The following is a 26958-nucleotide window of genomic DNA, read 5'->3' on the forward strand; positions in this document are numbered from 1 at the left end:
GTTGAAGGGCTTAGGAAATCTCAGCTCAGGTTAACAAGGGCTGTTGCACATCCACTACCCTTTTGTTGGAGTGGCAAACTAGGTAGTGAACTTATGCTGGTCAGGCTTCTGACCAAGGGGTGCTGGAATAGGGGGAGACAAGGGGCCATGGCCTTCCCACTTTTGAAAGTGGACTGTCCTGGTCCATCCACTTTTTGCCTTGGGCCCAGCCTCCTGCTCCTTCTCTTTCCTCTGCGGCCCTGACCACCAGCCTGGCTGGAAGCCGGAGCCTGGCCTGGGTAAGTGTGGCCAAGGGAACCCAGGCAGCTGTTGGGAGCTGCGGGCCCTCCACCTGCTGGGGATGGGGGTGGGGTCCTGAAAGCAGCCCCCAGCCTGTGTCCTTTACTCCCAAGGCAGATGGAGAGTCTGTGGCTCCCCATAGCTGCCTGGGTGGCTCTTACTATGGCCTGGGTGTGGCTCTTTGGCCCCTGAGGCCCTGTCACAGGCCAGGCCAGAAGCAGGAGTTGGGTAGGGGTAAGAGATGCGCAGGCAGCTGTGGAGACCTGCAGACCCTCCACCTGCCCTGGGCGAGGCACCCAAGGGGCAGAGACATGGGCTGGGGGCCACTCTCAGGGCCCCCCCACCACCACCCAGGGCAGGTTGAGCGTTCATGGCTCCCCAGCCCCACTCTGGTTTCCAGATTGGCTGGGGGGGCAGGGCCTTGGGGGAAGAGGAGGGGCAGGGGCAGGGCCACTGAAGGGCAGGGCCTGCCCCCCCCAACCCCCCACCTGTTAGGACAAATCCACTGCCCCTTCTTCTGACCAGTGCAAGGCTGGGCAGCTGGGGGGAATTGGCTGGAGCCTCCCTATTGATGGTTCATGAATGGCAAGGAGATCATTTATGTAACTCAGTTGGATGTGTCCCTGCCTGTGGATGTCTGTGTAAGTGCAGTACTTGCCAGAGGTTTGTAGCTTGCCATCAGCATCACAGTGTGAGGGATATCCCAGGTTGGTCGGTTTTGGAGGGCTCTGCGGTACTACAGTCCAGGTTGCATCCCAGTCACACCCATATATAAAGCTTTTTTTAACAATCCACGTTTTTTAACCAAAATGGGAAGTTAGTCACAGGATCTCCTGTGGTTCCAAAGCAAGCTGTTTTTTCAATGTGTGTGTTCTTATGCAGGTTCTTTTATGTAAAATATTGTGCAGTATTCTTGTGTATTTGTGTTTGCAAAACCCCATAGTCATAGATGGATTCTTACCTAATTCATCTTATATAAAAAACCCACCCATTGCTTGGAAAGAGACGGTAGTCAAGAATAAAACAATTGCTACTGCATCTTGCATAATTATGAGACTGCTGTTTAGTGAGCAGTCATATGTGTAGTTTCTTTGTGAGTTTGGTGCTTGTACCATTTCAGACGGAAGAATAATTAAGGTAAACTCTTTAGGCTCTTCAGTATATGTTTGTAAATTGCCCAGCACACTAGGCCCTTCACCTGGCTGAGCTCTCTGGATGCTACTGCATTATAAAGGTTAAATAATAAGGCCCCACTTATGCAAGTGAGTAACTCCCTAGTCCAGTTGAACTCCTTGGGCTACTCACATTCTTAAACGTTTGGAGGATTGAGGCCTAGATTTGTTTTAAAAAAAAATCTCTCACTCCTCCAAATTTAAACTAAAAAAAACCTTGACTTCCTCTATTTCCTTAACTTTCCTTGCCTATGTATGGAGACTTAGTACAGTGGATGGTTACACCAATCAGCTGTCCGTCCTTGGAATGTGACTTCAGAAATATATTGGACTCTTACTTTCTCTAATCTTCACTTGTGATATATTATAAGCAATTTATGCGTAAATTCCTGTTAGTTTGTAAATTGGCTGCTAAAATCCAGTAATCCTACTTGAGGCTGTGTCAAGGTTCCTCCCCCACTCTGAACTCTAGGGTACAGATGTGGGGACCTGCATGAAAAACCTCCTAAGCTTATCTTTACCAGCTTAGGTCAAAACTTCCCCAAGGTACAAAGTATTCCACCCGTGGTCCTTGGAATGGCCGCTACCACCACCAAACTAATACTGGTTACTGGGGAAGAGCTGTTTGGACGCGTCTTTCCCCCCAAAATACTTCCCAAAACCCTGCACCCCACTTCCTGGACAAGGTTTGGTAAAAAGCCTCACCAATTTGCCTAGGTGACTACAGACCCAGACCCTTGGATCTTAAGAACAATGAACAATCCTCCCAACACTTGCACCCCCCCCTTTCCTGGGAAATGTTGGATAAAAAGCCTCACCAATTTGCATAGGTGACCACAGACCCAACCCCTTGGATCTGAGAACAATGAAAAAGCATTCAGTTTTTTACAAGAAAACTTTTAATAGAAAATAGAAGTAAATAGAAATAAAGAAATCCCCCCTGTAAAATCAGGATGGTAGATATCTTACAGGGTAATTAGATTCAAAAACATAGAGAACCCCTCTAGGCAAAACCTTAAGTTACAAAAAAGATACACAGACAGAAATAGTTATTCTATTCAGCACAATTCCTTTCTCAGCCATTTAAAGAAATCATAATCTAACACATACCTAGCTAGATTACTTACTAAAAGTTCTAAGACTCCATTCCTGGTCTATCCCTGGCCAAGACCAGCATACAGACTGACACAGACCCTTTGTTTCTCTCCCTCCTCCCAGCTTTTGAAAGTATCTTGTCTCCTCATTGGTCATTTTGGTCAGGTGCCAGCGAGGTTACCTTTAGCTTCTTAACCCTTTACAGGTGAGAGGAGCTTTCCCCTGGCCAGGAGGGATTTCAAAGGGGTTTACCCTTCCCTTTATATTTATGACACGCCCCCCAAATCTCAGCTAGGGTGAAACACTGGCTGGGATTTCTTCCTGGAGCTCTAGGAAAAACAGAGTTAATAAGACACATGCATCTCTAAATATACTACCAAGTACATAAAGACTAACAATATTTTCCACATCTCAAGGACGATTTTAACCAGTTGATTCTGGGAAACTTTCATGGGAGAGTGCATCAGCCACTTTGTTAGAAGCTCCTGAGATGTGTTGGATGTCGAAATCAAAATCTTGGAGAGCTAAACTCCACCGAAGAAGTTTTTTGTTAGTTTCTTTGACTGTGTGAAGCCACTTCAGTGCAGCATGGTCGGTTTGCAGGTGGAAACGCCGTCCCCAAACATATGGGCGTAGCTTTTCCAGAGCGTAGACAATGGCATAACATTCTTTTTCAGTGACTGACCAGTTGCTTTCCCTCTCAGACAGTTTTTTGCTGAGAAACACTACAGGGTGGAATTCTTGATCAGGTCCTTTCTGCATTAAAACTGCTCCCACACCACGCTCGGATGCATCTGTGGTTACTAGGAACGGTTTGTCAAAGTCTGGGGCCCTTAGTACAGGGTCAGACATGAGTGTCGCTTTAAGCTTGTTAAAGGCCTTCTGACACTTTCCGGTCCACTGAACAGCATTTGGCTGTTTCTTTTTGGTTAGGTCTGTCAGTGGGGCGGCGATTTGGCTGTAGTGCGGTACAAATCGTCTGTAATAACCAGCCAAGCCTAAGAAGGATTGAACCTGTTTCTTTGACTTTGGGACAGGCCACTTTTGGATAGCATCCACTTTGGCCTGTAGGGGGCTGATAGTTCCTTGACCCACCTGGTGTCCAAGGTAAGTCACTCTGTTTAGGCCTATTTGACACTTCTTAGCCTTAACAGTTAGTCCTGCCTCCCTTATGCGCTCAAGGACTTTTTGTAGATGTTCCAGGTGGTCTGCCCAGGAATCCGAAAATATGGCCACGTCGTCAAGGTAGGCGACTGCATATTCTCCTAATCCCGCTAGGAGACCATCTACAAGTCTTTGGAAAGTGGCGGGTGCATTTCGCAGCCCGAAGGGGAGTACATTAAATTCATACAGCCCGAGATGTGTGATGAAGGCTGACCTTTCCTTGGCAGATTCATCTAGCGGTACCTGCTAGTACCCCTTGGTTAAGTCCAAGGTAGAGATGAACTGGGCCCGTCCCAGTTTCTCTAATAGTTCATCTGTGCGTGGCATTGGATAGTTGTCTGGGCGAGTTACAGCATTTAGCTTACGGTAGTCCACACAAAAACGTATTTCCCCATCTGGTTTGGGGACTAGAACCACTGGAGATGCCCATGCACTTTCAGAGGGGCGGATTACACCCATCTGTAACATATCCTGGATCTCCCGTTCTATAGCAGTTTTAGCTTGAGGAGACACCCGGTAAGGGTGGACCCTAATTGGGTGAGTATTACCTGTGTCAATGGAGTGGTATGCCCGTTCAGTCAGTCCTGGGGTGGCTGAGAACGTTGGCGCGTAGCTAATGCACAGCTCCTGGATCTGCTGTCGCTGCGTACGCCCAAGGGTCATGGAGAGGTTCACCTCTTCCACACCACCAGCACATTTCCCTTCGTAGTAGATACCTTCAGGCCACTCAGCGTCGTCTCCTCCCTGGGCTGTAAACTGACAAACCTTTAATTCTCTGGAATAAAAGGGCTTTAGAGAATTAATATGGTACACCTTAGGCTTTCGGTTGGAGGTGGGGAATGCTATGAGATAATTAACAGCTCCCAGGCGCTCCTGGACCACGAATGGCCCTTCCCACGATGCTTCCATTTTATGGGCCTGGAGCGCCCTTAAGACCATGACCTGGTCTCCTACTTTGAAGGAACGCTCTCTGGCATGTTTATCATACCAGGCTTTTTGCTCTTTTTGAGCATCCTGTAAGTTTTCTCTAGCAAGGGCTAAAGAGGTTCGGAGGGTGTTTTGTAGGTTGGTTACAAAGTCCAGAATGTTAGTTCCTGGAGAAGGTGTAAATCCCTCCCATTGCTGCTTCACCAACTGCAATGGCCCCTTAACCTCACGGCCATATACAAGTTCAAATGGGGAAAACCCTAAACTGGGGTGTGGTACAGCTCTGTAGGCAAAGAGCAACTGCTGCAACACTAGGTCCCAATCATTGGAGTGCTCATTTACGAATTTACGTATCATGGCCCCCAAAGTTCCATTAAACTTCTCCACCATGCCATTTGTTTGATGGTGGTAAGGAGTGGCAACCAAGTGATTTACCCCATGAGCTTCCCAAAGGTTTTTCATAGTTCCTGCCAGGAAATTAGTCCCTGCATCTGTGAGGATGTCGGAGGGCCAACCTACCCTGGCAAAAATGTCTGCTAGTGCCTGGCACACACTTTTAGCCCTGGTGTTGCTTAGAGCTACTGCTTCCGGCCATCGGGTGGCAAAATCCATGAAAGTCAGTATGTACTGCTTTCCTCTGGCTGTCTTTTTCGGAAAAGGGACCCAGAATATCCACAGCTACTCGCTGAAATGGAACTTCAATGATGGGGAGTGGCTGGAGAGGGGCTTTGACCTGGTCTTGGGGTTTTCCCACTCTTTGGCACACCTCACAAGACTGGACATAGGTAGAAACATCCTTGCCCATTCCCTCCCAGTGGAATGACCCCCCCAAACGGTCTTTGGTCCTGTTCACCCCAGCATGGCCACTAGGGTGATCGTGGGCTAAGCTCAAGAGCTTGGCCCGGTATTTAGTTGGAACTACCAACTGTCTCTGAGGATGCCAGTCTTCCTGGTGTCCACCAGAAAGAGTTTCCTTGTATAAAAGTCCTCTTTCTACAACAAACCTGGATCGATTAGAAGAGCTGAGAGGTGGTGGGTTGCTCCGTGCCGCTGTCCAAGCTCTCTGGAGGCTTTCATCTGCTTCCTGTTCGGTCTGGAACTGTGCCCTTGATGCTGGGGACATCAGTTCCTCATTGGATTGTGGACCTAGGCTTGGTCCCTCTGGAAGCGATATAGGGGATGGAGCTGTTTCTGTTGACTGTGAACCGCTCTCCGCTGGTGCACTATGTTGGGATTCAGGCTCCAGCTGAGCCTCTTGTGTAGGGTTATCGGCTGCTGCCAGTTCAGGTTCAGTGGGGCCCTCTGGTGTTGAGGTTGCAAGTACTGGATTCAGTGCTGGCACGGGGTCTGGTGTTGGTTGTTTGGCTGGGTCCGGTTCTGGGACTGGTTCCGTCTGGGTCTCTGGGACTGGATCCACTACTGCTGTTGCAGACATTGGCCTGGGGTCCGGGTCCATCACCTCTGACTGGGTCCTGATAGAAGTTTCCGGAACAGAGCTAGGCCTCACGGCTTGTTTAGCCTGGCTGCGGGTGACCGTTCCCACCCTCTTGGCCTGCTTCACATGATTGGCCAAGTCTTCCCCCAACAGCATGGGGATGGGATAATCATCATAGACTGCAAAAGTCCACATTCCTGACCAGCCCTTGTACTGGACAGGCAACTTGGCTGTAGGCAAATTGAAAGAGTTGGACTTGAAGGGTTGAATCGTCACTTGGATCTCTGGGTTGATTAAATTGGGGTCCACTAAGGAAGCATGGATAGCTGACACTTGTGCTCCGGTGTCCCTCCACGCGGTGACCTTCTTCCCGCCCACACTCAGTTTCCCTCCGCTCCAAGGGTATCTAGGAGGTATCTGGGCCTGTGGACCTCTGGTGTGATTCCGGTGCAATGAACTGTAATCTGTTGGGGTTCTTGGGGCAGTTGGCCTTTACATGCCCCAGCTCGTTACATTTAAAACATCGTCCAGCTGACGGGTCACTGGGGCGAGGAGGGTTGCTGGAGAATGGGGTGGCAGGACGATAAGGGGTCTGGAGGGTTCTTTGGGAGGTAGGTGGGGCCTTGGGCGGCCCCTGGTAATAGGGTGTGGTCTGGGGTGGTCCCTTCTGGTCTCCGCTCCAACTGCGACCAGTTTTCTTCTTCTCTGCCACCTCCACCCATCTGGCTCCAATCTCTCCTGCCTCGATTATAGTTTTGGGTTTCCCATCTAGGATGTATCTTTCTATTTCCTCAGGAACACCCTCTAAGAATTGTTCTATTTGCATTAGGAAGGGCAAATTTTCTGGAGATTCAACACTTGCTCCTGATATCCAGGCATCCCACCGCTGCCACCATGTCAAGGTTCCTCCCCCACTCTGAACTCTAGGGTACAGATGTGGGGACCTGCATGAAAAACCTCCTAAGCTTATCTTTACCAGCTTAGGTCAAAACTTCCCCAAGGTACAAAGTATTCCACCCGTGGTCCTTGGAATGGCCGCTACCACCACCAAACTAATACTGGTTACTGGGGAAGAGCTGTTTGGACGCGTCTTTCCCCCCAAAATACTTCCCAAAACCCTGCACCCCACTTCCTGGACAAGGTTTGGTAAAAAGCCTCACCAATTTGCCTAGGTGACTACAGACCCAGACCCTTGGATCTTAAGAACAATGAACAATCCTCCCAACACTTGCACCCCCCCTTTCCTGGGAAATGTTGGATAAAAAGCCTCACCAATTTGCATAGGTGACCACAGACCCAACCCCTTGGATCTGAGAACAATGAAAAAGCATTCAGTTTTTTACAAGAAAACTTTTAATAGAAAATAGAAGTAAATAGAAATAAAGAAATCCCCCCTGTAAAATCAGGATGGTAGATATCTTACAGGGTAATTAGATTCAAAAACATAGAGAACCCCTCTAGGCAAAACCTTAAGTTACAAAAAAGATACACAGACAGAAATAGTTATTCTATTCAGCACAATTCCTTTCTCAGCCATTTAAAGAAATCATAATCTAACACATACCTAGCTAGATTACTTACTAAAAGTTCTAAGACTCCATTCCTGGTCTATCCCTGGCCAAGACCAGCATACAGACTGACACAGACCCTTTGTTTCTCTCCCTCCTCCCAGCTTTTGAAAGTATCTTGTCTCCTCATTGGTCATTTTGGTCAGGTGCCAGCGAGGTTACCTTTAGCTTCTTAACCCTTTACAGGTGAGAGGAGCTTTCCCCTGGCCAGGAGGGATTTCAAAGGGGTTTACCCTTCCCTTTATATTTATGACAGGCTGTATATTTCCAGCATTTTCCTTTACAGTGATGTGAGCATAGAGGAGCCAGATTGTGTGGTGTTCTGTGTATGTTTAAGTATCAGGGTACAGAAGCTTCCGGGTATGTCTGTTCAGCAGCTGGGAGCATGCCTTTAACTTTGAGAGAGCAGGATTCTGTGAGTCAAGTTGAAGTGTGTTCAGTATGGGAGGGTAGCAGCCAGGAGCTATCCACATTTTGAATAAAAACTGGCCTGTCTCATGAGATTTCCAGATCAGTTTTGCAGAGCAGAGGGAGACTTGGATAAAATTCTGAACTCTGTGTACTTCTCCCACTGAACATTCAGAGGTTCACTTGATGCTATTGAACCTCTCCTTTCTCCTGTTTGCTTATGTCCATACATCTTAGTTTATATTTATATTATGGATGTGTTTATGCTGGGGTGACTAGTGATGACTAAGTATTGTGAAAAAGAAGCAAGGTAAAAAGCAAAACATGACATTAGTCCCATGAGCCATGCACCTAATATCCTTCCTTAAGCATAACTTGTTAAAATGAGAGTAAATAAATTCTGCATGCACCCCAGGCATGTGTCAAATATCCCTTTAACTAGAACAAACTTTATGTCCTGGATCCCTTGTCACATGGAGTTGTATTTTTTTGTGATTATTTTAAAGAACAAGTTGCCTTTTCCCCCCTCATCAGAGCTCCCCTATTTTACAAGGATGATGACTTCTGAGTAAGTACAGACTCCATTCCTTAGGGTGCAGTTTGATTCCTGGGGGCAGATGCTCAGCTGCTGTAAATTGTCCTAACTCCATCAAAGTCAATAGAGCTGTGGCAGCTTACACGAGCTGATGATTTGCCATCTGGTGTGCGTAGTATGTTTTAATATGTATAGCCACACAGTCTGTCTAAAACAACCAGATTACATGAGTTATGAAAATTGGCAAAGTGCAGAGCTCAGTGAACTGAAGAATAAGGTTGTTGGTGTTACCTGCTTGAACAAATCCTGTTTAGGGTCTGTCCCTGGTGGCAAGACAAGGAACATCCTCAGATCTGAGGGAACAAGGTTTATGGACAGAAGAGCAATACAGCAGGGCAAAGTCCTAAAGCAGATGGTAGCAGAAGTATTTTCTACTGCTCTAGTATTGACACTATTTTAATGGAATGCATGTATTACTTGCCAGTAAGCAGCAGATGCCGTCACAAGCTGGGACTTCTCCCACCTGCTTCGTTGCAACAATCCTGCCTTCTTTAGTCTCTGCAAGGTTTGTCTGAAAGGTGATGGTTACTCTATGTTTAGTAAACTTGATTGACTCTGATTTGCAATAAACTATTTCTACTAATTTTCCAGAGTGGTGTATGGAATGTTCACACATCCCAATCCACTTTCCAAGTGTGGTGGAGCAGGAGGGTGCCCCATTGGACAGGTGCATGAGAATATATTAAAAATTGTCCAGATAATTTTAAAACTAGCTATGGAATGATGGTCAACATTTTATTCCCCTCCCCCACAAATGCTGCTCTAAATATATTCTGAGGGCTAGTCAAAGCAGTCACAAGGGTACAGACTGAGAGCAAGTGCCTTTAGGCTGGAGGCTACTTGAATGCAGGCTGGGTGGCTGGACACATATCTAAGTTTAGCTGCAATTGCTGTGAAGGATGTAAGAGAAATAGAAACCACTAAAGCTTGGTTAATGTAAATGAGAAGTGGGGAAAATCTAAGACTTTAAAATTGGTCAAAGAACTAATTAACATCCTCTTACAAAATGAGACAAGCTCCAAATTCAGCTTGTAGATGCCATAGCCCTGCCAAAGACCAAATCTCTCTCTTTTGTGAGCTGTAATTGGACTTGCCACTGGCCTATTAAGGCAGCTGGAAATAAATATGTATGGCACTGAGGTGGCATCAGGTCTAGTGTCTAATTTTAAACTCTGGAGAGGAAACAACTTAGCCACAAAAGGGAAATGCAATTCCGCTGTGCTCCGTTTGGTTTTCTAAAGCACGGTTAAAATCTGGAATAATTATATTATTCAGTAAAAAGAAAAGGAGTACTAGTGGCACCTCAGAGACTAACCAATTTATTTGAGCATAAGCTTTCGTGAGCTACAGCTCACTTCAGCGGATGCATTCAGTGGAAAATATTATTCAGTGTTGCCACAGAGGACTTCAGTGTGCTGTGCTGTCCTGGGTTTGGTGACTCTGCAGCAACATCATATGGAAATGATAATGAAGGTGAATTCTGGGGATAGCAACAATGTTTGTGGCTATTGACTGGAATCTGCTAGGCTAGTTTTAAATACTGTTGCTCTCTTTTGAACTTTGTATATCGATTGCACATTGCAAATAAACAACAATCTGTGCTGAGTGAATATTTATTATGACTTGGAAGCAGACTAAGTAAGGACAGCCTTGGATTAGAGATGAGAGTTTAAATGATGCTTTTCTAGTAAGCAAGGTTTTCCCACCCTTGATTCTTATACTTTTATTTAAACAAGGGAGAGGGAGTCTAAATATTTGGATTTCTTTTTTCCATCTTTGAAAAAGAAGATCTAGGTCTGCAAAAATGATTACAGAAAAAACACAGCCAAGTTTTCTGTATTATTTCTATGGTGCCAATAGCATTGCCCTGCCTCAATTTGGAAACCTGTCAATTATATGTTAAATGGTTTTAGAAATCTGGACACAAATTGAACTTATTGATCATGGGACTGATTCAATTTCAATGCAATCAGTGGGAGTCTTTCCCACTGACATTTTAATGAGTTGGATTGGGCCTTGGCTCTCGTTGTTAATGTCCATTCAGTAAATGGAAGGGTATGGATTAATACCTTTTCAACCTCTAGAAGAAGCCCTGTACATTTCTACTGTAGCCTAAGGAATCCTCCTATTTACTTACATCTCCCTGTACTACTTAAGGTTCTATGGAGTGGTCAAGAAGTACTGGAAATGCATTTTTGGCTGGAAGTCTTGCTGCAGTATAATGCAAGGAACTTCTTTCCTTCCCTATTTTATCCAGAGGTTCTGGAATATGCTTCATATGCAGTACTCCTCATATTTATCCCTACTGACTGGGAAGAATGATGAGACTGGTACCCAGTAATAAAAACAGGCTCTCCCACATAGCAATGCAGACAGCAACCACTGAGACACTTGTCCTTCTGTTTTTATTAATACATTCAGTTTCATAGACTCCATAATGCATCCTACAAGTGCATTTCTAGGGGATTATTGCATATCTTGGGTGGTTAAAGTCACTCAGTCCTTGGCTTCGTACCTTATTAAAAGCACCTGAGAGATTCTATAAATGCTGAGAAAGGCACTTATTTATCTCATAATGAAAAGACTTTGTTAGCTATTTATTTTGGAAGTATACTTACTCGGGCCATCCTTCCTCCAGCCCTACAACTAATTTGCTGCAAGTTGGTTTTGCTCAGCAAAGTAACTATGGATTTTAACATGCAGTGTTTATTTTATTTTGAATGAGTAAATAGCTAAATGTAAACTTTTATAATCCGTGACAATTTATGAATGTAAACTCCCCCGCCCCCCACCAAAAAAAGAGTTGAGGTTGTAAAAGGATGGAATTTTAGAAATGCAGAAGAGTTAAATGAATAACTCCAGTTATGATGATGACACTTACAAAAACAGTTAATGAACTATTTTCTTTTTAAACGCTTAACCTGCTCCACTTGCCTGTAGAGTAAGTTTGTTTTTTTGGTTGAAGGAAAAAAAAAGTGCTGATTAATAATTCCTATTACCACCTGAACGGTGAATTTTTCTACTGAAGTTCAGATATCTGTACCTTGTGAATTTATTGTTCTTCCTTTCATTTGCAGGATACTGGGGTTGGGAAATCAAGTATAGTTTGTCGATTTGTCCAGGATCATTTTGATCACAATATTAGCCCTACTATTGGGTAAGTACCCTGTATAATCTTTTCCTTGGAATGTTTCACTGCTGCCAAAATCGTTGTCATACTTCTATCTCAAGTGTCTTCTCCTCCCCATGTTAACTTCCCTACATTTCCCCCTCACTTTTTTGATGCCCTGTTCTGCACTCCACTAACTTCCCTTTGTGTGTGTGTGTGTGTGTGTGTGTGTCTTGCCTCACTCTCTGCTCATGTTATTCGTTACATTTAGAATAGCCTCTCCATTAATATTGACCAAGTTTTTCTTCCTTCTCAACAACTCCTGAACACTCACCTGATTTGTGAAGCTGTCATGAACACACATCACCACTGTGTTTTGTATTGTACAGACTCATGACTGGAAGCTTTTTACCCTCTAAGCTCTGAGTACAACTATGGAGTAATATAAATAATGCTAGGTTTGGGTCTGCTCTGTGGGTGATGATACATATGCCACTAAATGTCCCCTTTCAATGTGCTAGAGTGACTAGGAAACCTGAGTAATTCAGGACCAGATTGTTCAGTTCTCACGGAAAGCAGAATAGGACGTGAGGCCAAATTCTGCTCTTATAACTAAATATGGAGTTGTTCTAGATTTGCACCAATGTAAATGAACAGAACCTGAGTTGTTGTTGTTTCCTATTCTAGGGGCCATGGACCCAGTAAATTCAGATAAATTAATTTATTTGTTACCACTCTCCTTTTAAGTTATCCTCCTCTTCATGGTAGCACCAATCCCTCACCAACAGCCTCTTAGCTCCGGCTGTTGCACTGTGTAAGTTTCCTTTTTACTTGTCAAGAGCTTCTAGTTTCAAATGATGTCTTGGACTGTACAACACTGATGTAGGTCTCAAAATATAGGACTAAATTCAGCCTTGACATAAGTGTGTTCAGTTTCCATTGAAGTCAATAGAATTTGCACTTAACTCCAGGGCTGAATCTGAACTTTTGAATTTAAGAAACCGTGATCTATTCTAAATGATGTTCACCAACACACCTACAACAAAGTAATGGTATTAAGAATTTTACTGTTGAAGGATTTCTTAGAGTTCTAAAGTGTAGGTACTGTCAGACAAGGTATAAGTATTAAAAGTACCTACTTTCACATGCAGCAAAGCTTTCTTCTATTCCTGAGAATTCTGCACCAAAAAATTAAAACTTTCTGCAAATTTTATTTGTCAATAAATAAACGTGGAGGCTCCAGCATGGCAGTGGGGAGCATAGGCCACTGGCTGCACAAAGGTGGGAGATCACCCTGCAATTGCGCCCCCCCCCCCCCCCTCGGGAAACAATCCTTACACAGCACAAGGGCTGGTCCTGTCCCTTTGCACCAGGCATGAGCAGGCAGGCTCAGCCTGGCAGGATCTAAGTGTGGAGAGGCTCAGTGTGGGAGGATCCAGGTGAGGGGTCAGAGGGTTCTGTGTGGGGCAATCTGGGTGTAGGCAACTCAGTGCGGGGGCCAGGTGTGGAGGAATCTTGATGCAGAGGGGCACATTGAGTGGTTCCAGCTGCAGGGGCAATGGGACGCTGCAGGGGGATCCAGGTGCAGGTGGTTGGGGCTCAGCACGGGGGTATGGGTGTAGGAGGATAGGGCTCAGCAGTGGGGGGTCTAGGTGTGGGGGAATCAGTAGGGTGGGTCCAGGTGTAGCTGGTTGGGGCTCAGTGGGATGGGGGTCTGGGTGTGGGGGGCTCATGGGGTGATCCAGGTGGAAAGGGGGTGGGGCTCATCAGAGTGAGGGTTCAAGTGCAGGGGGTGGTCTGGATTCAGGAGGTGAAGCTCGGTTGGTTGGAAGGTGCGGGGGGATAAGGCTCAGTGGTGGGTTCTGGATACACATTTAGTGGATATGGGAGCAGCTCCCCATACAGTGACCCTTCCCCCTGTGGTTGAGGAGCAGTGGGGGAAGGGGGGTCAGTGCAGAGCTTCCTGAAGCCAGGGAAGGTTTCTAGGGGTGGGTCTGACCTGGCCCTGGCCACTTCTTGCAGGGAAGAGCAAGTTCTGACCTCCCTCACCCCCAGCCAGCTAAGACTTGCAGCTGAGTCCAGAGCAGGATAGAAGCCACTGGCAAGGGCATTCCCAGCCCTACCCCCAGCAGTAATGTACCACTCCGCCAGCTGCTCCAGGCACCCAAAATTATGCGCCCGTGCTGCTGGGGAGGGGCACGTGACCAATCTTGTGGCTTCCCTTTGTGTCCCCATCAGAAAGCTTTTTTTTCTGTGAAGAAGAAAAGAAATCTGCTGGGCACATGAATTCTGCATGCACGCAGTAGTGCAAAATTCCCCCATGAGTAGAATTTTTTCTAGGTTTATATTGCATCACATTCTCAGGTTTTAATAAGACCGGACAATACATCATAATCAGACCAAATATAATTCATCTGCATCTATTTTTCACAGAAACTGCAGAACTTCTAAACCCAAAGCATCACAAGCTAGCTCCTGTCAGTCATTTAACTGGGTTTAATTCAGAGTTCTCCTCTTTCCAACACTTATCTCCAAATCCTCAGCCCTGCATCAATTGGAAAACTTTGAAGACACTTGACTTCCCTACGGCTGAGGAAGCTAATACACCTTGTCCGTAAAGGAATTATTTGGATGTGAACAGTTGCTCTTGTTTTGCAATTTTATTTATTTCATATCTACTTTAATATCATTATGAAAAATAAGCTTTTTTTGTGTGTGGTGTTGAGGTGGCTAAAAGCTTTCAGCTGTAACCCACTGACCTTTGCCTTGGGATGCACAATTGGAATCCCAGCTGGGGATTTTATGACCAGATTCCAATACAGTTTTGGATGACTGAATTTAGCAAATGGAGGAAGCTAGGCCCTAGGAGAGGAGGGGGCAAGGAAGAACATCATCACTAGCAGTATTGATTAGGAAGACATTTGCTCATAGTGATTAAATTAATGGGAACCTGAGTGGTCCTTTAGTTCTAAACCACTATCAATCCTTTATCAAAGTAAAGATATTCTACCCATATGAGAAGAAAAGACAAATTTTTCATAATTGTCATGTTTAGGGGAAAAAGATTTTATATTTGAAAAAAAAACAAAACCCACTTTGGCCCATTAGTGTACTGAGTTAAATATTACTAATGTGTTTTGTTACCTTATGTTTTCTAAGTAGGACAACTATGTAGGTAAGAGTTTGTGTTTTTTTGCCAAATGAACTAATGTTCTAAATCCACAATTCCAGTAACCTCCTGTAGCTGCTGGTGTTCTGAACTTCCTGTTTTCAAAGCTGTGAAGTGTTGCATAATACGGAGAGCAAAAGAGTGATAGTTGGAAACATACAACCTCAAAATAACCAAAGAAAATACTGTTCTTCCTGTGTTACTTCATCTTTTTGTATCCAATGGAACACTGTTTGAATTGAGCAATTTACAGATAGCTATCCAGGGAACCTCTTGTGTATCTTTCCTAGAAAATGTTTCGAAAACACATGCCATGTGATGTAATCTGGTGTATTTCTAATGCAAAACACATCCTATCAGATGCATCTTTATACATCAGGGATAAAAGTTATCTTTGCAGGAATGGTTCAGCAGTGTCTAGAAAGAAACACAATTCTACCAGAGCCTGGGCAATCTCTTTCAGGCCTCCTTCAGCTCAAACACTGTTGTACAGAGCAAACCTATAAATGTCTAGCCTTCTTTCTTAAAGGGATACAATTTTGAAAACATCACATTTCTCTCTGAAAAAATTCTACCTATTATTGTTAGAAGTAACAACTAACATTACGGTGCCCAAGATTGGAGGGGATTGGGGCTAGGACTTTTTGGTGTGTTTACTTTGTACTTTTGGCAACACTTTGTATAAGGTCTGTTCAGCTGTTTTGTTGCTAGTCACTTACTTTTCCTGTCTCCTACACTAGCATGATGAAATCACTCATTCACTGCTTGGTGGGGTGATAACATGTACACTCATCCCACTCCTTGCAAGAGGATGTTCACCAGGATCAGCAACAACAACAAAAAGAACCTGAAGTGCCAGCTGCCCAATGGACAGGCATGTGCACAGAGAAGAAAGGAGGTATGGGCCCCAAGCACGTTTGGTGCTGGTGCTCTTGAGCCTAACCAGAAGGATCCCTCTAAACCTCACCAGAGGAACAGAAAAATCCTAATTTGCATAAGCATAAATAAATCCAGGGGATATTACTGAATGGACGCTCTACCAGAAAATGACTTTTTCCCACCCTTAGTGGCCTGGCCTAACCAAACAAACCTGCCCGAAGTCTAGAGTTGATATATATTTGGAATATTGATCCAGTGAATTTCATTTGTTAACCTCACAGTGAGTTTGGATCTGAACAACAAACAGTTGGTACTTTCTCATTTCAGTGCATCCTTCATGACTAAAACTGTGCCTTGTGGGAATGAGCTTCATAAATTTCTGATCTGGGATACCGCTGGTCAGGAGCGGGTGAGTATCACTGTGATATGTTCTGTTAAAATAGTTAATACTTGTATGCCACTTATCATCTTCACAGGTCTTTAACAAACATGTTCAATGAATTCTCACACTACCTTGTGAAGTATGTCTCAGAAACTAAGTATTACTATTCCCGTTTCACAGATGGGAAAACAGAAGCAAGCAGGTTAAGTGACTTGCCTAAAAGCAGAGACCACTGGATCAAGTTTAAACTCCTGCCCTCTTCTACAAAGCCCTGTGGAACTCTGCTTCTGCCTGTATCTTGATTTACAGGCTGATTCTGATCTCTTACTCTGGAGGGTCACATACTTTGACCGCACTTGCACACACCACAGCCACAACTCCCTGCAACACCTCCCTTCATCCCCGCCATTCTCCCATCTACCACATGTCTGGAGCTCTGTGTGGTCCTCCATTTCCCCCTTTCTTGAATGCCCCTGCATTATCCATTTCCCCCAAGGCAGGGGCTTTGTGTGTTTTTTCCCTCATTTTCCCCCTCTGCCAAATGGTAGGGGTTGTGTGTGCTCTCCATTTCCTCTTCCCCACATGCCAGCAGGGATGCTGGAACAATTTGTATAGTGGGGATGCTGAGAGATATTGAATCAAACTGTAACCCCTGCACATGATGGAAACCACTTCAAGCCAAGGGATGTGGCAGCATCCATAGTTCCAGCACATATGCATACCAGCAACCCACATTTTCCCCTCCCATTCTGTGCACCCCCATTTCCCGCCACTATTGTTTGTTTTCTGTCTGGGAGATAAATCATTCAGGGTGTCAGCATTTTAAAACTGTACTGGGACCTTGATCAGAGCTGAGATGAGGAGCATTGTTATGCTGGATGGCATTAATGGCTGTCATCAACCAGTTATTTGATTTATAAGCCACAACAATGGTGGCTGAAGCTGTGTTGGTTCTGCTAACCAGATGCCAGGGCTCCACCTGTCCCCCATTTTCTCCTTCCTGTTTTCTAGTTTTCACCAAAATCAGTAGAATTCTGCCTTCTCATGTTTATAACTTCCCTTGAAGTTTTGGAATTTGATGGGATGCAGCATTCCAAAGTTTTCACATTATGTACAAACACAATCAGAAAAATGCCATTGAGCATCTGGTCATACTTGATATGACCACTACCTAGGGAGTTGTGAAAAGGGGATATTGTGTATGCCAGGTCTATGACTCCTGGGAATTCCCCTATACTGGGCCAAAATCCAGGTAATCAGTTAAGCTGGCTTCACTGAATGCCCTCTGTGCACTGTCAGAATGACACATAAGAGGGATGGGAAGCAGGCTGAAGAAGGGTTTTGTGCAGCAGGATTTGGCCCAGTGGATTTATACTGGTAAGAAGCGATCAAGCTCCTAGCTTCTTATCACACTATCCCATTGCCTTCTCTGCTCTGCTAATAATGCCAGTGTAAGCCTTGATGTCCTGTTTGTCTGCCTAAAATTGTCTCTTTGCCCTTTTGCATGCTGCCTTTATGCATAAAATTTCTTGCACCCTGGAAATGGAGAGGGGAATAAATTATCTGTAGAATCCCACTATCCCTACAAACACTCTGATCTACTTCTTCCTTACTGTCTGAGGCCAACTTTGTATCACCTCTGACTTGTTCAGCTGGGATTTTGCTACGCTTCTCCCTGTAACGTACTCAAGGTATATGGCTTCAGCTAACCCTGCTCCACATTTGGATGGGTTCTCTGTGAAACCCATTTTCCTCAGGGTATCCTGCTTCAGCCTTTTCCAGATGTGTCCCCTAGTCTTGGCTGTGTATGATCACATTGTGCAAGTAAGTGTATACCTGGCACGTGGGCGTAATAGCTTATCAATGAGGCATTGGAAGGTTTCTGGTGCCCCATGCAATCCAAAAGGGAGGAACCTGTACTGGTCTAGGCCTTCTGGTGTAGAAAAAGCAGTCTCCTCCTTGGCAGCTTCTGCTAGAGGGATTTGCCAATAGCCTTTGAACAGGTTGAGGGTAGACAATCTTGCTTTTCCCCAACTGGTCTGAGCTCATCTATCTGAGGTACGGGGTAGGAAACAAACTGGCACAACTCATTTAATTTTCAGAAGTCATTGTAGGACCTTATGGTACCATCTGGTTTAGTTATCAGAATGATTGGGCTGGACCACTAACTATGGAAAACTTTGAAACGCTGCTCCAGCATCTTAATTTCTGTACTTATTTCCTCCCTTTTATCCTCAGGGATCCGGTATGGTTTAAGCTTTACATTCACTCCTGGATTTGTGATGTGCTTCTGTGGTTCTGGCTGGCTTCTCTGAAAACATATCTTGGTTTCATTCAATCATCTTGACAACTTCTAGAAGCTGTACAGGGATAACTCTGGAGATATTTTGACTCATTCCTGAGGCTTATCTTCCCGCAGTAGTGTCTCTAGGGTGACCATATAAGTTTCTATGCATTGCCAGGGCTTGAATAGGATAATGTGATAGTTTGCTCCTGCTTTGGCCTCTATTACTTTGTATGGCCTCTGCCATCTGGCCAGTTGCTTGCTTTCCATTGTGGGCACCAACACCTTTGTCTGATCAGAAGTCTGGAATTTCTAAACCCTTGCTTGTAAATTATGATAGACTTGTTGGTCTTCCGTGGCTTTTTCCATATGTTCCTGCCCTACTGCGATGACTTGGGATATTCTGTCCTGCATCTGCATGACCTGTTCAATGACATTGGTTCCTTGATTAGGCTGTTCCTTCCAATCTTCCTTGGCAATGTCCAATATGCCACAGGCACGATGACTATGTAAGTAGGGTGACCAGATGTCCTGATATTAGGGGTGCATTGTCTTATTTAGGCAACTTATTACCCCTCTCCTCCGGTCCTGGTATTTCACACTTTGTATCTGGTCACCCTACTGGTTACTTCCCTTATAGCAAACATTGGGTAGAGTAGCAAGATATCCTAGTTTTTTCCATCTTGACTTGCTACTTTCTGTATCATGCTCTTCAGTGTTCCGCTGAAGCGTTTGACCAGGCCATCAGTCCGGATAGTAAACTGAAGTGCATAGGGCCTGTATTCAATGTATCACACACAGCTCCTTCGTCAACTTTGATATGAAGGGAATCTCTTAATCTATCAGAATCTCCTTGGATATTTCCATTACCATCTCATAGTAGGGCTTCTGGTCCTCTCCACACAGGAGTGAGGCCAGGAGTCACACAAGGCTGTTTTTCCAAACATGAGGCGATATGCCTTGATGTCATCTTCTGTAGGTAGCTGCTAGCCTTTAAGGATTGAGTTCCATCATGACCACCTCCTGTAGTAGTCAGGGCGTTAGCGGTCTCACTACTTCCTGTAGGGTGGCTTGGTCCTGTGTTGCCTGGTTTATCAGCTGTTAGTTTGTCTCCTGTTATATTTGTACAGACTTCTGCTGTGCAGCCACCTGGACTCTGGTAACATCCTGTTGTGCTGCAGTGCCCTGCACCAGCACCTTCACCGTGTCATCCATTCTCCGGAATGGTTTCTGGGATAGTCTGCTGTGCCAAATCCCACTGCTGGTGCCATACGTGGCAACACACCTTTCACAGTGTCAAAACTCAGTGTTTCTCCCTCTGGCGTTGAGGGCAGAGGAGGGGCCTGGAGTAAATCACACCTGCTTCAGAGGTTTGATTCTTAAGGTTGGTTTATTGACAGGGTAGGCCCTAGAAGTTTCTTTAAACAAAAAATGTTTCCTAACTCCCCTGGAGTAGTGCCTCCAATAGTTCTAAGGCTACGTTTGTCATGGGTATTTTTAGTAAAAGTCACGGACAGGTCATGGGCAATAAACAAAAATTCACGGCCTGTGACCTGTCCATGACTTTTATCAAAAGTACCAGTGAATAAAACTGGGGGGGGGGGGGCAAGGGCAGTGGCATGTGGCCTGGGAGCCCAGCAGCAGAGGTTGGGTGTGGGAGGGGGCAGAGGGTTGGGGTACGGGATGGGATGAGGTGGGCTCTGGTCAGCGCTTACCTGGGGGGCTCCCTGGAAGCAGTAACATCCTCCTCGCTCAGCTGCTCGGTGGAGGCGTGGCCAGGGAGCTCTGCATGCTGCCTCTGCCTGCAGGCACTGCACCTGCAGCTCCCATTGGCCGCCTCCCAACCAATGGGAGCTGTGGGGGCAGTGCCCGGGGCAGAGGCAGCATGCAGAGCTGCCTGGCCACGCCTCTGCCTAGCAGCTGAGCGAGGGGGATGTTGCCACTTCTGGGGAGCCCCCCAGGTAAGTGCCAATTACAGCCTGCCTCACTCTGTCTCGTGCCCCAACCCCCTGCCTCCTCCCATACCCAAACTCTGCTGCAGGGGCCCAAGATTGTCCCAGCAGCAGTGCCTGGAACAGGGGCTGCCTGAGCTGCCCCTGAGCAAGTTGCACCAGCCTCTGCAAAAGTCACAGAGATAACAGAATCAGTGACCTCCATGACAAACTTGCAGCCTTACTGGTAACCAGTTGCCCACTCTGGGCCCAGTTATTGTGGGAACCAAGGCCCCCTTCCCAAACAGAAATAAATGCAAGATTTCCTTTATAGAGAAAACGGCTGTTTAGAAGCCTTTTTCCCCTTACTGCACACAACCCTTCTGCAGCTTGCCTCTCTTCTCTCTCTCACTGGAAGAGGTTTTCAAAGATCAGAGGCTGCCCTTAATTGGATTCAGGTGTCCATGATTAACTTGAGGTAACCTCTTTCAGTTCATAGGAAAAAGGGCTTTGACCATTCTAACATTAATATGCCTGCTTTAGCTACTCTTTTAGAACTGTCAAGTCTGACTTTGTCACAGCTGATAAACCCCCAAACAACACAATCCATTGTTCCATCATGATGTATGCCTGCTCTAACTGGCAAACTGCATACTTTTACTGGTGTCACTCCTGATCTTTCTCCTCCATCTTCTTTATTGTCCCCTGTGTAGTAGCATGTCTGAAACTAGATGGTAAACTCCTCCACGCAGGTATCTTACTTTTTTTTAAAAAAATTGCATCATAAGGCACCTCGCATGCACTTTTTCTAACTGTTCAGGCTCACTTCCTGTTCTTAAGAACAAAATTACTTACATATTTTTCCTCAGTGTTTTGGTTTGGCTTAATTCTTCTAAATTTAAGTCCAAATGTGGGAACACGTGTGTGCGTACATTATAATCAGGGCCTGGTGCCTTCTGCATTTCCACAGCTGCCCAAACTGGTGCCACATCTGCGCCCTGATACAGAAAGCTCTTCTACTGCTTTCCCACTCACCCTGGTTTCAAAAAAAGCAGAATGGTCATGTGCTGACCACCACTTGGTTCACTCTGACTCTAATCAGAGGTCTATTCACCCTGCCTTTCACTCTACTCCACACAACCCCCAAAGCCACCACGCCTTTTCACATGTGGACGTGTAATAGGAGAAAATACAAGAAGATGGACTGTCCCTACATCCCCCAGGGGTGCTGGAACAATTTGTATAGTGGGGGTGCTGAGAACCATTGAACCAGACTGTAAACCCTGCATACGATGGAAACTACTTCAAGCCAGGGGGTGCGGAAGCACCCCTAGTTCCAGCACCGATGCATCCCCTGAAGATTTCATGGCAAGGCAGGAATAGAAGCAGCTGCACTTAACTCTCCTCCCCCTAGCAGAGTAAGTAGTGGCAGGAGAGGGGAGGACGCCCCCAGTCTCTATCAGATAGAAGGATTGAGTTCCTTCTCCCTCACCCCTCCAGGCTCTGCAGTCAGAAATGCATATGACTGCAGAACAAAGCCCTTCCGGGGGGTTCAGCTAAAGTGACAGTTAAGACCTACAGACAATAGTTCTGACAGGAGCTAATAATAACAACCATACTTAATAGTTCCTCATCCATCTGTCTCACTGTTCTTTACTATGAGGCATAAGTAATATCTCTATTTAACAGGTGGAGAAACTGATAGAGAGCTTCAAGTAAAAAAAAAATTCAAAACTTGGGCAGACTCAGATAGTCATGCAAGCACTCCGCTGGGGCTCAAGTCTGTTGGGCTAATTAGAGCTGGCATTTGGCTGTGCCCAAGTTGTCAGAGCAACTAGTTCTGGCTACATCAGGCCACTGAAAAGCTTAAACTAAAAGTATGAATATAGCATAGATTAATTTTCTTCCTTAGGAGTTTACAGAAAATGTAGCACATCTTAAAGAAGTAAACAGCAGGCCTGTTCCTCCATAACATCTTCAGGAGCAGTTCTGTGTTTGTCCTTCTGCACCCCCAACTTCTTTCCTTCTCTGCCTTTGATCCTGCAGTGGCATTTGAATCAATATTTGGGCTTCCTCTTGTAGGGTGACCAGATGTCCCAATTTTTTAGGGACAGTCCCGTTATTCGGGGCTTTGTCGTACATAGGCGCCAGTTGCCCAATCCTGATTTTTCTCACTTGCTATGTGGTCACCCTGTCCTCTTGCCTCCTCATCCTCGCCCATCTTCTTCCCATCATGTCTAAAACTAGCCTGCATTTAGACTGCTCACCAGTAGGTGTCCAGACCTCATTAGCAGATGCAATTTTGTCATGTGTAGTAACATTTAGCATCTGGTTGTAATTTCCAATCACCTCTGAGAAGCCAGGATGCTTCTATGGATGCTTTAGGAAATCCCACTGAGCACTGGAAACTCAGATGGGCATCCAAATGGCTGTTTGTATCAGCTCAAACTTTTGGAAACTTTGGCCACAGTGTGTATGAAAAACTGGAGCAGGAGAAGCAGTTCAGCACAGTCACCCCACAGGCCGGCCAGCCAGAGCTTGGTCACAGAAAACCAGATTACTGCGAAAGTCAACACTTAACAAAAGCTATTTCCCTCAACCACAGGGTGTTTTAACTCAGACTCACAGCTACAGCTATATGGGAACCAGAATTTCCTTTTAGCAGGAAATCCTGCAATTTCAAAATTTGTTTTAGTTCCGAATCAGAACAAATTGCCAAATTTCAAACTTTCCCACAAAGCAAATTTTTTGAAAAATTTCATTTTGGGTCAATTGAAGCATTTCCTTTCAAAGTGGAAATGTTTCATTACAATTTCAATTTTTTAAAATTTATATTTTAGAATATAAATTACAATATAAAACATTTTCAAAACAAAGTCTCCATTCCAATAAGGTCCAACCTTATCAAAATGCTTAATCTCAGTTTTTTTCAAAACAAAAATTTCATCAGAATAAACACATTCCTGTGGCAAGGTTTGAATTGGACAAAACGGGCATTTTCTGTTGGAAAATTGTAACAAGCTGTACTTGCAGCCTTTCCCCAGACATCTTTCTTCCTGTTCCTGAAGCAATTACTTTTGTAGCCCTGCCCTGGAGTGCCTGTGGGAGCCTGAGTTACTATTAACTCCTCATTTGATAGGAGTACCAAGTGACTGCTTCACATTCCACTTCTGCAGCATTTAAGCACAAAGTGTGAAAAGCTGCTGTAGTTTCCCTTTTCAGAACCCCTGACCAATCAAAGCAGCTTCCTAAGAGGAAAGAAGTTTTATCTCTGCATTTCTTCAGGGGTGGAGGGAGGAGAGAATGGTGTAGTCAGAACAAAGCAGCTTAGAAAAAAGATGGAAAAAACAAACAATGAGAAATGTCCATGCCTAACCTATAACAATCTGCCCCCGAGCTTGGACTGAGTATTAGCAACACAGCTCTGCCCCTAATTCATGAAGTGGATTTAAAAAAAATAAAAAGAGCCTGCATAAGTAACGCTAGATGGAAAATTCCAGTTCCTAAATCTGCATTTTTAATATAAAATGTTTTAATAAAAGCCTACAACAATTTTTTGCAGTATGATGTGAGTGTTAGAAAATGGGCTTCAGAAGCAGACTTCCTGCCTTGACAGGGGTAGGAGTGAATGCTCAGTTTGTTATACAGTGGATGCGCTGAGCTTCCAGAGAGACTTCTGGCAGCGCTGCATGACTTCCAGTACCACTTATTGAGGAGAGTGTAGGTTGTTTTGTCAGGAAAAAAAATGAGCTGTTGCACCATCCTTCCCTTTCTAGTGAGGAGGATTTGAAACCTCAGCAGCATATTTAAAAACATCCCTTTGCTTCTCCCTGTTTAAGTATCAATCTCTGATGTCCCAGTTTCTGTGATCACATGCTGTCAAATGATCCCACTTATTCCACTTTCCAGAGTGTCACTTTTCCTCCAGCTTGCCTTTTTTCCTTAGTGCTTTTCTTCAAACTTGCAGTGCTGCCCTGAACTGCATGGCTAAAATTCGTGACAGTTTTGTTATGGTGAGCAAATATTACAACCTACAACCAATCTCATCTCAAGTTAGCTAAGGATGTTTTTATTAGTGTGTATTTCAGTTTGTGATGCCATAAGTAGTTTCTAATTACAATGCTTTTGTCTGTATGCCTTGGGCTGCTGCTAATTTTCCATTTTGCCAGCCTGACGAATATTGTGGCAGCCAGAAGGCTATGTTTCCAAGACAAGGAAATGTATGTATACACTTTTTTGCTACTGTTTTTTAGTAAAAGGGCATCTAGGTGTTTGAGCCCGGCTAGAACTCATGTGCAGGGGTTTTTTCATAATTCCATATGCAATAACTTCATAAGTGGCTAAAAAGACCAATCCAAATGGATGTAGCTTTTACTCACAGAGACCTCTTCTCCAGTCTCTCCCACACCCACAAGTCGCTATCCACGCTTTGTGCATAGATTCCAAGGCAAGAAGGGACCATTGTGATTATCTAGTCTGACCTGCTATATAACTTAAGACAAAAACTTCCCCCAAATAATTCCTAGAGCAGATCTTTTAGAAAAACATCCAATCTTGATTTAAAAGTTGCCAGTGATGGAGAATCCACCAAGACCCTTGGTAAATTGTGCCAGGGGTTAATTAACCTCATTAAAAATGCACACCTTATTTCCAGTTTGAATTTGTCTAGCTTCAACTTCCAGCCATTGGATGCTCCCATCACTTAGCAAAATTCTATTCCCTGATTTCACTGCCAGCTCATGGACATCCAGCAGGATGTGCTCAAGAGAAACTGTACCTTTCTAGTCCTCCCTTTTCCCTGCTTGAGAATCAGAAGCTAGAACCCTGCTTTCACTCAGTTTCCTTCCTAATAATGCAGCACTATGCACTAAACAACTACAAACTTTTCCTAGCTCATTTGAATTCTTTCCCACTTGCTGAGACACTTCTGGGTTTCTTCTGAACAGAGAATGAGATATTGTCTCTTGCCCTCCTTTACAGCAACAGGGTTTTTGCCACAGGGTTCTTGCTCTGTCAGAGCCTGGAAAGTATAAATCTAACTCATTGAAATCAGTGTTTAAATACCTTTTAAGATGTGGGCCCTAGTTAATAACTTATCCTCAGAATACACAGACCTTGAGTTAGAGTTCAGACTTGTCCTATTCCTGGACTTTAGCTTTATTGGAACTCAAACATAATACAATGTAGCATAATCTAAGGGCTTGTCTTCAGTGCAGAATTAACTCAAGTTATAAATGAAGTGTTGCCCCTACCTTGAATTCCATTCTCAAGCAAACCCCTTAGCTTGAGTACTCTCGTCCTTTAAACATAAGTTGTCTGGGTGTAAAGGCTAAAGCTCAAGAGAGCACTTGTCAGCTGCTAACACAATCTGTGATGTTAAGCCAATTTGTTTAGCTTCAGTGCTATTTCATGACCACTCTCACTCAAGATGGCCTAACTCAAATGTAGATAACTCAAGTTAACTCTTCAGTGAAGACAACCTGAGCCCTGTCCCTAGGGCTTCAGACTAGGACCTCTTCTACCCTTTCTCTAGAAAGCAGCTCTGACCTTCTGTATACCTTGCATGTTGTTAATTGTTAACAAGCCATATCTGCCATAACAAATATACAGATTTATGCAGGCTAACAGCTGGTGCTAAGGTAGGACAACAGATGAGTTCTGTCACAATTTCATGTTTGTTTGTTTTTGTTTTATTTTGTTGGGGTGGGGAGGGAATGTCATCAAAATAAATAAGCAAATAAAGGCAACATGGCATTTCCACTTGTAAGACTGATCATAAAACTAGGTAACTACTTTGAAGTGTGTGTGTGTCTCTGTGTGTGTGTGTATATATATATATTCATTAAACAACAACAACCCAAAACCCTCACATGCAGCCTACGAAAGAACAATAATTCAGAATAAAGATTTAATGTCCCTAGATGTTTCACTTAATGACTGATCTTGATAAGGGCTGAACACTGTCATTTCTACAGTATTTCAAAGCTTTTTCTGCTTATTTTAAATATCCTCTCCTAAAATGCTGGTATATTTTTTTTCTTTTACTGCAAGAACTCTTATCTTTTGGAGGCAATGTATATGAGTGAATAAGAGGCTTTTTCAGTCAACTCTGATAAATGAATAAGAAAATGCTGGACTGGGTTGATAGACTAGCAATTACCTATAAAGATTTCTTAAATAAATTTTTCTGTCCTTTTGAACTTTGGGTCCAGAAGAAGATGAGTAATCTGTACATACTTGTGGGAGTGACATCTACTGATTTTCAAATCTTTGTAAAATACTGATATATACAACTATTTTTAAAAGTTTCCTTAGTACTAGAATTACAGCCCTGTGTTGTATGGAGGGAAAACTACTCAAGGTTATAAAATGCTAAATCATATCTGTGAATGGCATGCATGCATAACATTTTCCATTCACTCTTTGCCAGCTGGGAATGTTAGGAATTTCCCATCTCACCAACCCCTCCACTGTCTGTGTGAGAAGCTTACATTTCAGGATAATCTACTTATTGTTTCTATTTCTCTTCCATAACTCCTCTCTAACACCTAAGATTTTAAA

General features: G+C 44.4%; 1 protein-coding gene across 1 annotated transcript in view; it reads left to right on the forward strand.

Annotated features, from left to right (window-relative positions):
- Window positions 1-26958, forward strand: part of RAB31 (RAB31, member RAS oncogene family) — a 109032-nt gene that overhangs the window by 48920 nt on the left and 33154 nt on the right. The window contains exons 2-3 of the mRNA XM_077809064.1: window positions 11721-11800; window positions 16128-16209. Coding sequence (XP_077665190.1) covers window positions 11721-11800; window positions 16128-16209 — 162 coding nt within the window. The remainder of the gene's footprint in view (window positions 1-11720; window positions 11801-16127; window positions 16210-26958) is intronic.

The sequence above is a fragment of the Eretmochelys imbricata genome, chromosome 2, assembly GCF_965152235.1.
Source record: "Eretmochelys imbricata isolate rEreImb1 chromosome 2, rEreImb1.hap1, whole genome shotgun sequence".
NCBI lineage: Eukaryota > Metazoa > Chordata > Testudines > Cheloniidae > Eretmochelys > Eretmochelys imbricata.